At 33.7% G+C, this 14,319-nt stretch overlaps 1 protein-coding gene across 2 annotated transcripts in view; it reads right to left on the bottom strand.

Moving 5' to 3' along the window:
• Positions 1-14,319, bottom strand: part of Pik3cb (phosphatidylinositol-4,5-bisphosphate 3-kinase catalytic subunit beta) — a 69,677-nt gene that overhangs the window by 18,738 nt on the left and 36,620 nt on the right. For both annotated transcript variants that reach the window (XM_015486755.2, XM_048794222.1), the window contains exons 10-14: positions 11,880-12,023; positions 10,588-10,687; positions 4,088-4,266; positions 3,174-3,283; positions 1,455-1,533 (exon numbers count right to left, since the gene is read on the bottom strand). In XM_015486755.2, coding sequence (XP_015342241.2) covers positions 1,455-1,533; positions 3,174-3,283; positions 4,088-4,266; positions 10,588-10,687; positions 11,880-12,023 — 612 coding nt within the window. The remainder of the gene's footprint in view (positions 1-1,454; positions 1,534-3,173; positions 3,284-4,087; positions 4,267-10,587; positions 10,688-11,879; positions 12,024-14,319) is intronic.

Here is a 14,319-nt window from a genome sequence, read left to right as displayed (position 1 = left end):
TATGGAACTAAGAAAGCTAGGATAAAGTCATCAGTTCAGTCTTTCACAACTCAAAAAGACCAATTATATGGACAGAATCTGTTATCGGCAGAGGGAATCACTGTATAGCCTATGTGCTGACTCTGGGAAGAACAAATAAGTTACCAAGTCTATGTGTAAAGTTTCTCTCCTTTTTGTGAACTCAATTAGTAAAAACATTTGCTTAGGGTTTTCTTTTATATAGGAAGAGGCAGTAAACTCATGTTAGCATGCATCAGATAGTATTTAGGCATTGCAGACTAACTACTGTTTCAGCACAAAAGCAGCTACAAATGGCTATGTGTCAGTAACATTTTATTTACAAATAAAATTTCAAACCCTCTGTTTGACACCCTTGTAGAGAGTTTCTTAAATGATCCATCCCTCTTACCTATGCAGTACTGAACAAAAACTTCTTAACTATTCATAGCTACTGATTTTGTTTTTAAAACAGAGCTATTTAGAAATACATCCTAATTTAAGGCCAAGAGTATGTCACTTAAGGTAAACACAGGGTCCTTTTTGGATGTATTATGATCTCTCATCCTTATTCTAATCTCATTTATAGACCCATGAAAGGAAAAATAACCAGAGCAAACTGCTCTTTCCATCTTAACAGAACTGGAAAAGTGTATTCTGCAAAGTTCCAAAAACAGGAAACTCTTTTCCTTTTTTAGCTATTTGGGGCACCATAATACTTTGATAAAGAGTTACTGGACAGGGGCTGAGGTTGTGGCTCAGAGGTAGAGCTCTTGTCTAGCATGTGTGAGGCACTGGGTTCGAATCTCAGCACCACATATAAATAAATAAGTAAGTAAGTAAGTAAGTATCCATCAACAACTAATAAAAATATTTTTAAAAAAAGAGTTATTGGACATGTCTTATCACAATTTTTTCTCATTTGGATGACTGTTAAAATAATAGAAAGATAGTAAGCTTAGAGTGAACAGACCTGGATTTGAATCTGACTCTGCTACTTAATATTTTTTGTAAAATTTTTTTTAAAAAAAATCTCTATTGCCTTAATTTTTTCATGTGTTAAAAAAGGAATTACACAATCTTATGATTTTAAAGTTTACATGACATTAAATATGTGAAGAATCTAATACAATGCCTGATTCAGTCAATAAATAGCAACTGTTTCACATATTTTTAAAAAAGAATTTCAAACCATTGGTTGAAATGTGATTCTTGCTCTCTGTCCAAGCCTTCCTGAAGTCTAAACCCGCCCTTTTTTCTGAAATCTCAGGCCATATATAGTTTTAAATCTAATGTGGTTTAAATAAGAGAATGTATTTGAAAGTACCTGTAAAGTACTATATTAAATAGCACAAACAACAATTAATATAGCAGGAGGGAAGGAATCATCATGAAGTTTAAGAAATTTTGCTGGGAAGAAAACAAAAGACAAAAAATAAGTTCACTAGAAATCTCACCGAAGATCCAGACCAGCTTCTTTCCAGAGTAAATCCATCAAACGCAGCATTTGGAGTGTTAACATATCCTGTCGTAAATCTAAGGGGAAAAACTTAAGTTACAAATGCTTTCCATTTTATGCCTACTAACTCATTAATTCAACATTAGGTAATTCAATCAGATTTAACTAAAATCATTTAAAAAAAGCTATGCTTTTTTAAAACAGAATTTTAGGGTTGACCACATCACTAATAAAATAGGCTCATTGATTAGCATGTCCCTATAACATTTCTATTATTAAATAAAAATAATTTTTAAATTGTTTACCACTTATAAATTACTGTGCTAATTGTATGGATGCTGTAAAATTGTATTAAGCTGGGCACAGTGGTGCACACCCATAATCTCAGCAACTCAGGAAGCTGAGGAAGAAGGATCACAAATTTGAGGCCAGCCTCAGCAACTTAGTGGGACCCTGACTCAAAATAAAAAATGAAACACACACAAAAAACTGGGGGTGTACTCAGTGTTAAAGTTACCCTGCATTCAATCCCCCAAATCCCCCTAAAACAAACAAAAGAACAATTGTTTGTGTCACATTACATTCATATTCTACTATATTGCTCATTTGTTTTTAGAGTAGTACAAGAAGTTCTAAAAAAAAAATAAATTAAAAAAAAAAAAAGAAGTTCTTATAAATCATACAAGTAGTAACTGTATTATGGGCCCAAAAAACTAATGGTTGGACATATTTATTATCATGCCCAAGAGTACTATGTGACTATGTGAAAGTAATCACAAGTGTTTTTTTGTTGTTGTTGTTGCTAATTATTTGTATGTTAAGTGTGGTTAAAGTCTAGCAAAAATACTCTGAGTTCTTTTTTTTTTTTTTTAAGAAACTTGCAGCTGACTCTTTAGGTTGGGGGATCAGGTGCCAGTCAGCTGCAAGTTTTTTTGTTTTGTTTTTGTTTTTTTTTAAGAGAGAGAGCGAGAGAGAATTTCAATATTTATTTTTCAGTTTTCAGCAGACACAACATCTTTGTTTGTATTGGTGCTGAGGATAGAACCTGGGCTGCACGCATGCCAGGCGAGCGCGCTACAGCTTGAGCCACATCCCCAGCCCTCTTTATAAAGAAGTTGTAAGTACATCTTATGATAAGCATGCTTACTTATATCATCTCATTTAATTGCCTTAAACAACTCTGGCATAAAGATTCTATAATTGTCAGGATTCATACGAAGACCTGAAACTCAATGAGTTGCACAGGATTTGCTTGTAGTCTCACAACTATGAAGACATGACTGCCTTTTGGTTGGCACAATTCCTTCTCAACCATTTTCTTTATCAAATCTTGGTCAGTCATATATCTTATTAAAATACAAATCTATAGCAGTAAAATCAATATTGCTATCACTGAAACAGAATATGTGACTACATTACTGAAATATTCTCTTGTATTTTACAAGCTTTTATCAAGGAGTAGACAGATTTTGTATTTTGTAGTGGGAGAAAAAGAGGTTTATTAGACAGTAAATGTAAATGAATTATAGAAGTCATTTTCCCAAAGAAAGCGGGGCGGGGGATATTTAGGATCTGTTGAATCTGACTTTACAACCAGTGATAGCTATTTTTCAGGTGCCAATTGTCATAAACTTATACACATCTCTCAAATAAAGCAAGTTTAGCAATAAATAAAAAACTCTAAGCAATTTGGCACTGTAAAAACCTCTGTACTTACCATCACCATTTTTAAAAATCACTCCAACTGAATCTTCACCAAATACCTTGTTGTTGTACACTAGCCACAAAGGCTTCATTTTGGAATCCATGTATTTGCACTTTTCAACACTGAAATCAATCAAAGGGAAAATCAGCCTACTTCAGTGCAACAATATGACCAGACTATATTTTTGCAGGAAAATCCCTTGCTTGTCCCCTTGAAGGTCTGCAAAAGTCAGAGCTAGGCAACTTTCAGTAAAAAAGGAACTGCAAGGAAAACACTGATTGGCATAACCAGCACTAGATGGACTAGACTCAAACACCCAGGAACTGTCCTTCTCACTGCTTCTGCTGAAATTTCTCCTTATATCCTTATATTTCCTTAACTTTATGTTCTAAAAAATTAGAACATACCACTGGATTAAAGTTAAAAATATTATGAGATCACTCTTGATTTCTTAAAGAGGAATGAATTTTGAATACTACTATATTGAATATACAGTATTATTTTTCCATTATTACCTTTGTATGAATGAGAAAGTAAGAAATCAGTTTCCAAATTCATTCAAGATTTCATTTTAAAAAAGAAAAGTAAATTACCAAATAATTTATTGTGGTTTCCAAGATTTTGCTCATGTGAAATTTTTAACTCTTAAAAAACAGTAATGTAGAAAATGACTTTTAATTAAATGCAACTGAAAGGAAATTAATTTGTAATAACTCTTATTAACCCCACAGTAAACTGAGCTGTTAGGTACGTATTTTACTGAATTCAAGCACCATCTATGAGGACTTTTAATATTTTCTGTAATCATATCCACTTTCTGGGGCTCAAATTGGCCCTACTACACCCACAAGGCAATGTTCAGAAATCTTTTCTGCACTGAAATTTTCATGGGAGACTCACTGTGCAAAATATAGGAGATCACTTACTAGAGTTCTGAGAGGATGACACATGGATTCAGAGGTGACTGCAGGTCAGAGAGGGCTTCCCGGTAAGCATTCTGTTTTAAACAAGTGTGCATAGCTTCCTTCCCTTTAGCTCTGTTTAGCTTCATTGCATTCAGTTTGATTAAACTATTTAAAGTTTTTAACTTGTTGAGTGCTTCGACCTGAAATATAAATTTCCCCAGGCCCAAAATTACTTGTGGTTAAAATAATATAATGTAATACCATGTGATCACATTAATCAATAACAACACACATATCATGTTTGGTTTATGACAAATCATTACATACAATAAAATAAAAAACTGATTTTTAGTATTGTTTACTTAAGGCATAATTTTAAAACATTCTGTAACTCTTTTCTCAAATGAAAACTTATAAATTAGGAGAAAGTGAACAGCCACAGACAGTGGGTATTTAAGAAGATACGCATGACCTGAAACAACTCACATCTTCACCAAGTAACAGAATTTGAAACGCCTCCAATCTGAACCACTCCACTTGGCCTACACCACAATATATTACTGTTACCTGTGTAAAAGTAATCCTGAGGTTTCTGATATTCAACATTAATATCTACTTCTTGTCATGCTCTTGTATGACATCTTCTCAGAATATTGTCCCTCCATTAACAGGATATATAGATAGAATAGATTACTGTGTAAAAAGTATTTGTTGTCCAAGACTAAGTTTCTTGTTTTCATGATGAGGTAACTGGCTATCAAAACTTATGCAAATAAACTTTTGCAAGCATTACAAGGCGGATTAACAATGGCCAAATCAACAGAAACCATTATGTTTAAAAGTCAACTTTACTGTTTAACCCATTCTGTCTCACTGTCCCAGATGTAGAAGACCTATAAAAACTGAAATATAATGTAGAATATAATTGTTCATAAGGATATAATTATAACATTAATTAATATGAGCTGTAGATTGTAATGCCCAACCTATTTTAATGCATTTGTGTCATTTTGTTGAAATATTTGTAGAAATGAAAACTTGGAACTTAATGGGTTAATAACTGAGATCTTTTAAGTTATATTATATAAAATTCATAAGAATATAACAGCTTCAGTCAACCATAAATCAGAAAGCATTTTGTTTTATAAGTATATTATTAAAAATGGAAAAAACAAATAATAAAAGCACTGAAAAAGACAGATAATATATAACAAAAATAAAAATATGAGTAAAACAAGCATTATGAGGCAAGTGTAGTGGCATGTGCCTGTGATTCAGGAGGCTGAGGCAGGAGGACTGCGAATTCTAGACTAGTCTCAGCAATTTAGCAAAACGTTGTCTCACAAAATGGCTGGAGCCAGGCGTGGCAGTGCATACCTGTAATCCCAGTGGCTTAGGAGGCTGAGGCAGGAGGATCACAGTTTCAAAGCCAGCCTCAGCAACTTAGCGAGGCCCTACGCAACTTAGTGAGACCCTGTCTCAAAATAAAAATTAAAAAGGGTTGAGACAGGTGATGTGTCTCAGTAGCTAAGCACCCCTGGGTATAATTCCTGGTTAAAAAAAAAAAAAAAAAAGGCTGAAGATGTAACTCTGTGGTAGAGCACCCCTGGATTCAATTCCCAGTATGAAAGGAGGGAGGTAAGGTACAGAGGGGGAGGAGAAGCAGAGGAAGAGAAAAAGAAGGAAGGAAGGAAGGAGAAGGAAAACCCAGGAGCTTGAAATTCCATGAACAAAAGTTTTCATTTTTAAACTTGGCTTCCATGCAAGAAAACCACTAAAACTATGTAGAAGTGTGAATTTAAGCATCCACTTTCTACTGAGACCTTGTTCATAGCAAACTAAAAAGGTCCCATGTAGCATAATGATAAAACCAAGACTGTTGAAGCTGACCAAGTTAGCCATTTGTCAAAAGCATAGACACTCCACTTCTCAGTTATTTCAGGAGCTATACAAATACTGGTGATGAGGGAACCAGATGAAAACTGGGCTCTTGCCAGGCTCAGTGGCTCCGGAGGCTGAGGCAGGAGGATCACAAGTTCAAAGCCAGCCTCAGCAACCGCGAGGCACTAAAGCAACTCAGTGAGACCCTGCCTCTAAATAAAATACAAAATAAGGCTGGGGATGTAGCTCAGTGGTGGGATGTCTCTGAGTTCAATCCCTGGTACCAAAAAACAAAACAACAGCAACAACAAAAACAGGTTTTTTTTTTTTTTTTTTTCAAAAAGGAACTTTTTGAAATATTTCAAACTTGAATTTCTTTCACATTTGTACAGTTGGGAATTTTTATGCCCCATCTCTAATTGTGTGATATTCATTTCCTGGAACAGTGTCTTGAATGGCCAAAGTCAAATATTTTAAGTGTTTCAACACACGATCAGTTTACAGGTTTACAGTAATAACAAGAACTGCCATGTAAAGGCTATACTTTTCCTCTTAAAATTTATCAGTCAAGAAAAGATACCTCTGTTTATAAAAGTCAGGGTGAAGTTCTCAGAAAACAAAGAAAATGTACAGTATGGTTTGATCTATCAATGAGGAAGACAATAGTTTTATGAGGTCAAATAAGAAGGGACCCAGTGGGACCTTACAGGCTTTGCTAGAAAATTTTTATTAAGTATAATGAAAAATTATTGTAGATATTTAAAAAAGAAAATGATATAACACAATTTGCAATAAAATCACTTTATCAATTGCACAAAAAATGTGAGGGGAGAAATACAAGAATGGGAACAAGAGGCCCAATTTAGGAGTTTAATGAAGTCCTAATGAGAGGATAATTGATTACATTAGGACGGTAAAGATATGTTCATATCTTTTATGAACATAAAAGATACAGATGTGACATATACTTAAGAGATCTATAAAATTAAAGGGATTGATAAAATTATCCCCATCTTGTTATGAAGATCTTATAATAAGTGATAAATCAATGTTAGCATTATTCCCATCAATAATATACTTTCCAAAAGGACAGGATCAGAGATAGTTAGCATCAAGAAAATTTCTAAGTATTAAAAACATCTAATAAAGATCCATTAGAATTTCTCTGGCAATGCAAATGACTAAGAAAAAGTATAGCATAATTTAACAACTAAACAGATCTGATATAAAAATAGGGTAGAGCACCACAGAGGTATAGGAATGAATGAAAGATGAGGGATGAAATAAAAGGCCTTCACGTGAGATAAACAGTCTGTAAGAGCTAACTGAGTAGGAGAGCCTTTGCACAAGGTAAAAATGATGCACCAGAAAGCAAAATCTGAAAAAGACTTCAATACTATAACAGATTTCAGCAAAGTGGATTGAATATATTGGTTTTAGAATATATCAGCAAGATGAAAGTACTCTGATATTTACTAGTCATGTACAGTTTGTGACCTGATACATACTCCATCACAAGAATAAGTAAACAGGCAGTAAGCCTTCAGGATTCACTTCCAACTTGTGCCCACAAACCTAGCCACAATGAAGCTACAAATTCCCCCAATATTTGCATCAGTACTGATGACACCTATGTGAGACTACTGGACACTCACTCTGAATTAATACTAATTTCAGGAGATCCAAAATGTCATTATAGTGCATCAGTCAGGGTAAGGACTTATGAGCTCAGGCATCAATGGAATTGTAGCTCAGGACCATTTCACAGTAGAGATTGCCAAACTCATTCTGTCATCTCCCCAGCTTCTGAATGCATAATTGGAACAGATATGTTCTACAGCTGGCAGAGTTTCCAATTGTGGAGTGAGAGCTGTTATGGTTAAGAAAGGACAGGTGGGGGCCTTTAGAACTGTCTCTACGAGGAAAATAATAAGTAAAAAGCAATGCTACAGAGAATGAAGAAATTAATGCCACCATTAGGGAGTTGGAAATGGTGGGTATGGTGATTCCCAAACACAACCCAATTCAACTTGAAATTACTTAGCTATGTAAGTCAGGATTACCTTCAAAACAAATTTAAGAGTAAACTGGATACTGAGACTGCAACTGTCGAAAATGACCCCCATATTGAAATGATTTTGTTTAGTAAGACAGCATACAAAGACACAAGAAAAAGATGTGCTGGGAAAACTGGAAATCCCTATGTAACAGAATGAAAGTTAACTTCTACCTCTCATCCTGCACAAAAATCAACTCTAACTGGATCAAAGACCTAGGAATTAGACCAGAAACCCTGAACATACTAAAAGAAAATGTAGGCCCAACACTTCAACATACTGGCTCAGGAAACTGACTTCCTTAGCAAGACTCCTAAAGCACAAGAAATAAAATTTAAAAACCAATAAATGGATTGGCATAAAACTAAAAAGCTTATTCATAGCAAAGGAAACAAGAGTGAGAAGAGAGAGCCTACCGAATGATAGAAAATCTTTGCCCTATGCACCTCACATAGGGTGTTAATCCAGGATATACAAAGAACTCAAAAAGCTTAACACCATAAAAACAAATAATCCAATCAATAAATGGGCAAAGGAATTAAAAGACACTTCACAGAAGAAGAAATATGAATGGTCAACAAACATATAAAAAAAGGTTCAACATCTCTAGCAATTATAGAAATGTGAACTAAAACTACACTGAGATTTTATCCCACTCCAGTCAGAATGACAACAATCAACAATACAAGTAACAACAAATGTTGATGAGGATGCGGGGAAAAGGGAACATTCATATATTGTTTGTGGAAATGTAAATTGGTGTGAGGACTCTGGAAAGCAGGATGGAGATTCTTCAAAACACTAGGGATGGAATCCCATTCAACCTAGTTATTCTACTCCTCAGCATGTGCCCAAAGGATTTAAAATCAGCCTACTACTGTGATGCAGCCACATCAATGTTCACAGCAGTACAATTCACAATGGCTAAACTATGGAACCAACCCCAGATACATGCCCATTAACAGATGAATGGATAAAGAAATTATGCTAAACATACACAATGGAATATAACTTAGCCATAAAGAAGAATGACTTTAGGACATTTGCCAGTAAATGAATGGATCTGGAGACTATTATGCTAAATGAAATAAGCCAATCCCAAAAAAGCAAAGGTTGAATGTTTTTGCTGATATGTGGAAGCTAAACCACAATGGGGGGTGTGTGTGTTGGTGGGGAGTGAGAAGAGAAGTTTAATAGGTTAGACAAAGGGGAAAGAAGGAGAGCGGGGATAGGAATAAGAAAGACAGTAGAATAAATCTAACAATTTTCCTATGTACACATATGAAAATACCTAAGTATATCTCACCATTGTGTCCACCCACAAGAATGGGATCTTAATTAGAATAAGATATACTCCATGCTTGTATAATTTTTATCAAAATGGAGTCTACGGTCATGTATAACTAAGAAGAATAAAAAATAAATTTAAAAATTAAAAGAAAAGAGTTGTACTGCTAAAAAAAGTCTGAAAACTCAGCATAATACAAAGAACTTTAGCTTTATATAGCTAGACAGACTCAAGTTCAAAACAATTCTGTTATTTAATAAATAGCTACCAATTTTTAAGCAAAAGAAGTCTGTTTCTCTGACAAATGAGAATTTTATTGGTAACTACTCTGGCCATTATTAGAGTAAAATAAAATAACACACTTAAAATACATGGTGTGGTTCTTGGCATATGTGAAAACTTACAGTAATATTATTAGTAATATCTCAGGACTGCAAGAGAAAAACCACAATTCCAGATATATACATAGAATTTGAAAAAGTAACTTTGAGGATTCTGAATTATAGAAATAATAATACCCATAGACTTGGGTCTCAAAATATCTCAATCCAAAAGATGTGGCAAAGTTTATGAACCACACTTTACCAAATGGAAATAGTAACTCAGGAATGTGAAAAAACAAGGTTTAAAGATTTCACAGCCACTGTTACCACTGTTATCATACCCCTTGTTAACCAGATCTAAATAGCAATATTGTATTAAAATTTAAAGCATGCTATTAATATAGAAAATATGAGGATATCAAACACAGAGCTGAATTCAACACACATTAACATAATTCAGAATAACACTCAAAATAATTTTCAGGAATGCCGGTCAAATTAGTCAAGGAATAGGAAATAACTTCCCTTGACAGACTTGAAGATAATTTAAAATATTTGTGCCATAAAACGGATTGAAAATTGGGTAAATTTAATCAGGGGGAGTGGGGATAGGGACAAACTAAATCATAATATTTTTTTTATTTCAGGTTGCCTATAATTTTACCTCCTCTTCCCCAATGGATAAATTTCCTTAACTTTGCATTAAATTCATTTAAAAATTTAATAAAATTTGCTACCCAGAAAAAAAAAATGAGGAATTCCAGCTTATTATGTTGCATGTAGCATTTGGTTAATGTTTTTCTGCTAAGTATGTGGGAACTTCACATAACTTAAATTTTCATGAAAGAATATATTAATTGGATTAAGTTACTGAGATTTCTATGAAATAATGTGGTGGCAGAAAAATGCACTAGATAAAATACATCAAACATTATGTACCAAATTGAATAAATATTAAAACACAATTGATACCTGCTTGGAAAGCACTTTCATGTGGCCTACACTTCCTCGACAGTATGCTTCAAGGATCACACCAAACTGTACCGAGACGGCAGGAATGTGCACCTCTGACCTGCAGAAAAGTTAATATCCAAATGGTTTATCAAACACTTCAAGTGACCAAATAAAAATACTGACTTCTCTATTCTGCGAAACAGACTTATGATGCCAACCAAAATAAAAGTACTCCTCATCTCAGGCATAATTACTAGTGAGATGGTCAACTTTCCAATTTGTTAAACTTCACAAGTTCAACAAGACATGAGATTTTATTAGTTAATTCTTTATTCCAAGAAATCTAAAATTTTCACATTTTACCGGACTGATTTACTTTTTGAGGGGGAAAGGTAATAATCAGTCTTACCAAGTTAAAGACAGTTAAGTTGAAACACAGGTCTATGAAATTTGACTTATCATCATGCAATTGACTAAAGCCTGAATTAAATCTATTTAATTTTTTTCCTCACTTAAGGAATAGCATGTATATCTGAAAAAAAGAATACTTAATCTTGTCACTCCCTGAGGGTTTAAAAATAAGATTGAATTAGATGAGAAAAGTTAAAAAAAATCTATCAATAAGAATACCAGTATTCAGAAACAAAACCCTAAAATTAATAATACAATATTATAGAGGTCATAATATTTTCTTTAAGAAAGGTATCTTTTTATTCCCTCTCTGATAATCTAAAGTTTCAATAGTCTAAAGTTTGGATGAAAAAACCCAAAATATCTTGAGTACCAAATAAGAAATAAGAAAATCTATAATTTTTCTAGGAAACACAAGAGCAACTTTGGTTCTCATTCCTTATTTTAGTCTTATATGAGTTTGGTGAAATAAGGCTCATGTATTTCTGAAATGACTAAATTAACAGAGAAACTGAAATTAAAAATTGCTATTGTTATAATAACATTTTATCTTCATTCAATAACAGCAGTCATGCTAATACCATCCCTAACCTTTTGGAAGGAATAAATAAGCCTGCATTTAGCCCAAACATGTTAAGACATAAGTACATTTTACTGGAAAATAGAAGTACATTATGTACTAATTTCTGTTAAAAATCATGCAGGCCTCAAGGGACACTTATGTGAATTACCTTACTAAATGAAGAGTCTGGGTATCAAGCAACATGAGAAGGCACCAAACAGTGTAAATGCTATACAGATGATACAGAAAAAATTACAGCAACTGAACATTCCACTAAATGTCTTATATATTTACTAAAGCACACATAGGTTCAAAATTAAAAATACAACAGACTTACCTAAGATGCCAAAACAGAAACTGCCCTATCCTCCGATTAGCAAGTGCCCTTTCTAATAGGAATCTAGAGAGGGCACAATCAAGAAAAGGCTCATATTTTAAAACTTGCACCAGTTGTAAAAGATATTGAGAAAGTTCCTCATCACTGAAAGAAAGAAAGAAAAGACAAAGTAACTCAACCAGTTATGCCAGAAAAAGATCCTTTCCTATATAACTGTTGAATGCTAACTTACTGACACACAGGGGTCTCCTGGGTCAGGCTTGTTACATGTTCAATTCCCTGTACCACTGTTACAATAGCTCAAGGAAAGTTCAGGAGTTCAGATAGGGGTGGGAGAGTGGAAAGAATCAAGGAACAGGTACAGGGACATTTCTATCAAATGAATGAGCTTGTTACAATTCATGGTTACATTTAAAATTAGCCAAGAGTTTCCAAAAGTTAGGTACTCTATTACTACTGATTTCTGATCATGCTAAAAATCTTTTAAGCAAGCAATAATTTAAAAAAAAATATTATTTTAGGGGGCTGGGATAGTGGTTCAGTGGTAGAATGCTTGTCTAGCATGCGTGAGGCACTGGGTTTGATCCCCAGCACTACATAAAAAAAGCAAACAAATAAAATAAAGGTTTTGTGTCTGTCCACAACTAAAATAATATTTAAAAAATTTTTTTAGTTGTCGACACAATAATTTTGTTTATTTATTTATGTGTTGCTAAGGATCGAACCCAGTACCTCACACATGCTAGGCAAGCGCTCTATCACTGAGCTACAACACCAGCTCCTCAAGCAATCATTTTAAAACAAAAATTTCATCAGTACTTTAGCAATTTAGTTTCCTTTCCTAGAATTAGGGTTAAGTAATTCCTTCTTCAGAGAAATAAACAATTAAAATCTTAACTTCAAATAATTTGAAGAATAAGGAAATGAAGGCATTTCTAAGTGGGGACTATATTGATTTGCTGAATTATAATGAGAATACCATCATTAACAGAGCTGAGTTAGTGGTTCTCTAGTTGGTGTCTTATCTCCAAACTATTCACTGTAAACACACTCCCATTAGAGGCAATTTCTAAAGTAATGAACATATGAATCAAAGTTTTCCAATTACTGACTATAGTCTTCGACAATAAATGACTAAGAAAGGAGGCTAAGGAAGATATGGGACTGAAACCCAGAGCATTAAGTGACAAAAACATGTATGAGACACAAATGGTGTGAATATACTTTGTATACAACCAGAGATATGAAAAATTGTGCTCTAAATGTGTAATATAAATTGTAATGCATTCTGCTCTCATATATAACAAATTAGAATTAAAAAATTTAAAAAATTTAAAAATGACAAAAATAAAACTCATAATTATGAATTTCAACACACAAAAATCCATCAGAATTGGCTACATGGGGATCATAGCAATCTTCTGAGGGAAACCAATGCATTTAAGAAAAACACTTGGTCCAGCCCAAGGAGAACTAGTTGGCCTCTCCCCATCAGTTCTCCAATCCAAACTTAAATGGGTGCTTCATTTTTAAAAATTATCTATTCCACAATCTTAATTAGGTTTATTGCAAAATTTCTGCCTATTATAAAACTTATAAGTAATATTAAAAAAGGGGGGGGGTTTAAAAACAGAAGGTAATGTTAGGCAGTGAACCCATATTTCCCAGAAATTTGGTAGGCTAAAGTAGGAGGATCACACATTTGAGACCAGTTTCAGCAACATAGTGAGATCCTGTCTGAAAATAAAAAATAAAAAGGACTGGAGATGTAGGACTGGGCTACATTCCCAACACACACACCAAAAAAAGTAGGCAGCTTCTCTTATATATCTAAATTAACTCCCCAGAAATAACAACTATAGAAGAGTTTATTTAATTTTTTTTGTATTTCACACATTGTTTTAAACATATCTGATTTTAAAAAGAAGAAAAAGGATATATTGTTCTGAGAGCTTTTAATTTTCAAATAACCACACAATACATAAGCCACATATGCTAAACCTGAAACTCCCCACTGAGACTGTTCTTTCCTCAATTCTATAGATTCTCACATATATACTGTCCAAAGGGGACTGCACATGTTCACTGCAGCTCTATTTATAAGAAGGAAATTTGGAGAAACAATAATTTTCCTTAATAGGATAATAAATTATAAATAAGATATCCCTCTTACACAGTAGCAAATATACAGTGGTAAAAAGAATAAATTACATTTATTTATTTATTTTTTCATTTATTTTTCAGTTTTCGGCAGACACAACATTTTTATTTTTATTTTATGTGGTGCTGAGGATCGAACCCAGCGCCCCGCGCATGCCAGGCTAGCGTGTTCCCGCTTGAGCCACATCCCCAGCCCATAAACTACATTTATATATAACAGAAGAGACTAACCTCAAAAACCTAATGTTAAATTTTTAAAAACCAATATATAGGACAATAT

The sequence above is a fragment of the Marmota marmota genome, unplaced genomic scaffold (assembly GCF_001458135.2).
Source record: "Marmota marmota marmota unplaced genomic scaffold, marMar, whole genome shotgun sequence".
NCBI lineage: Eukaryota > Metazoa > Chordata > Mammalia > Rodentia > Sciuridae > Marmota > Marmota marmota.
The sequence above is the reverse complement of the archived record's forward strand: the minus strand, read 5'-3'. Positions and strand labels throughout refer to the sequence as shown.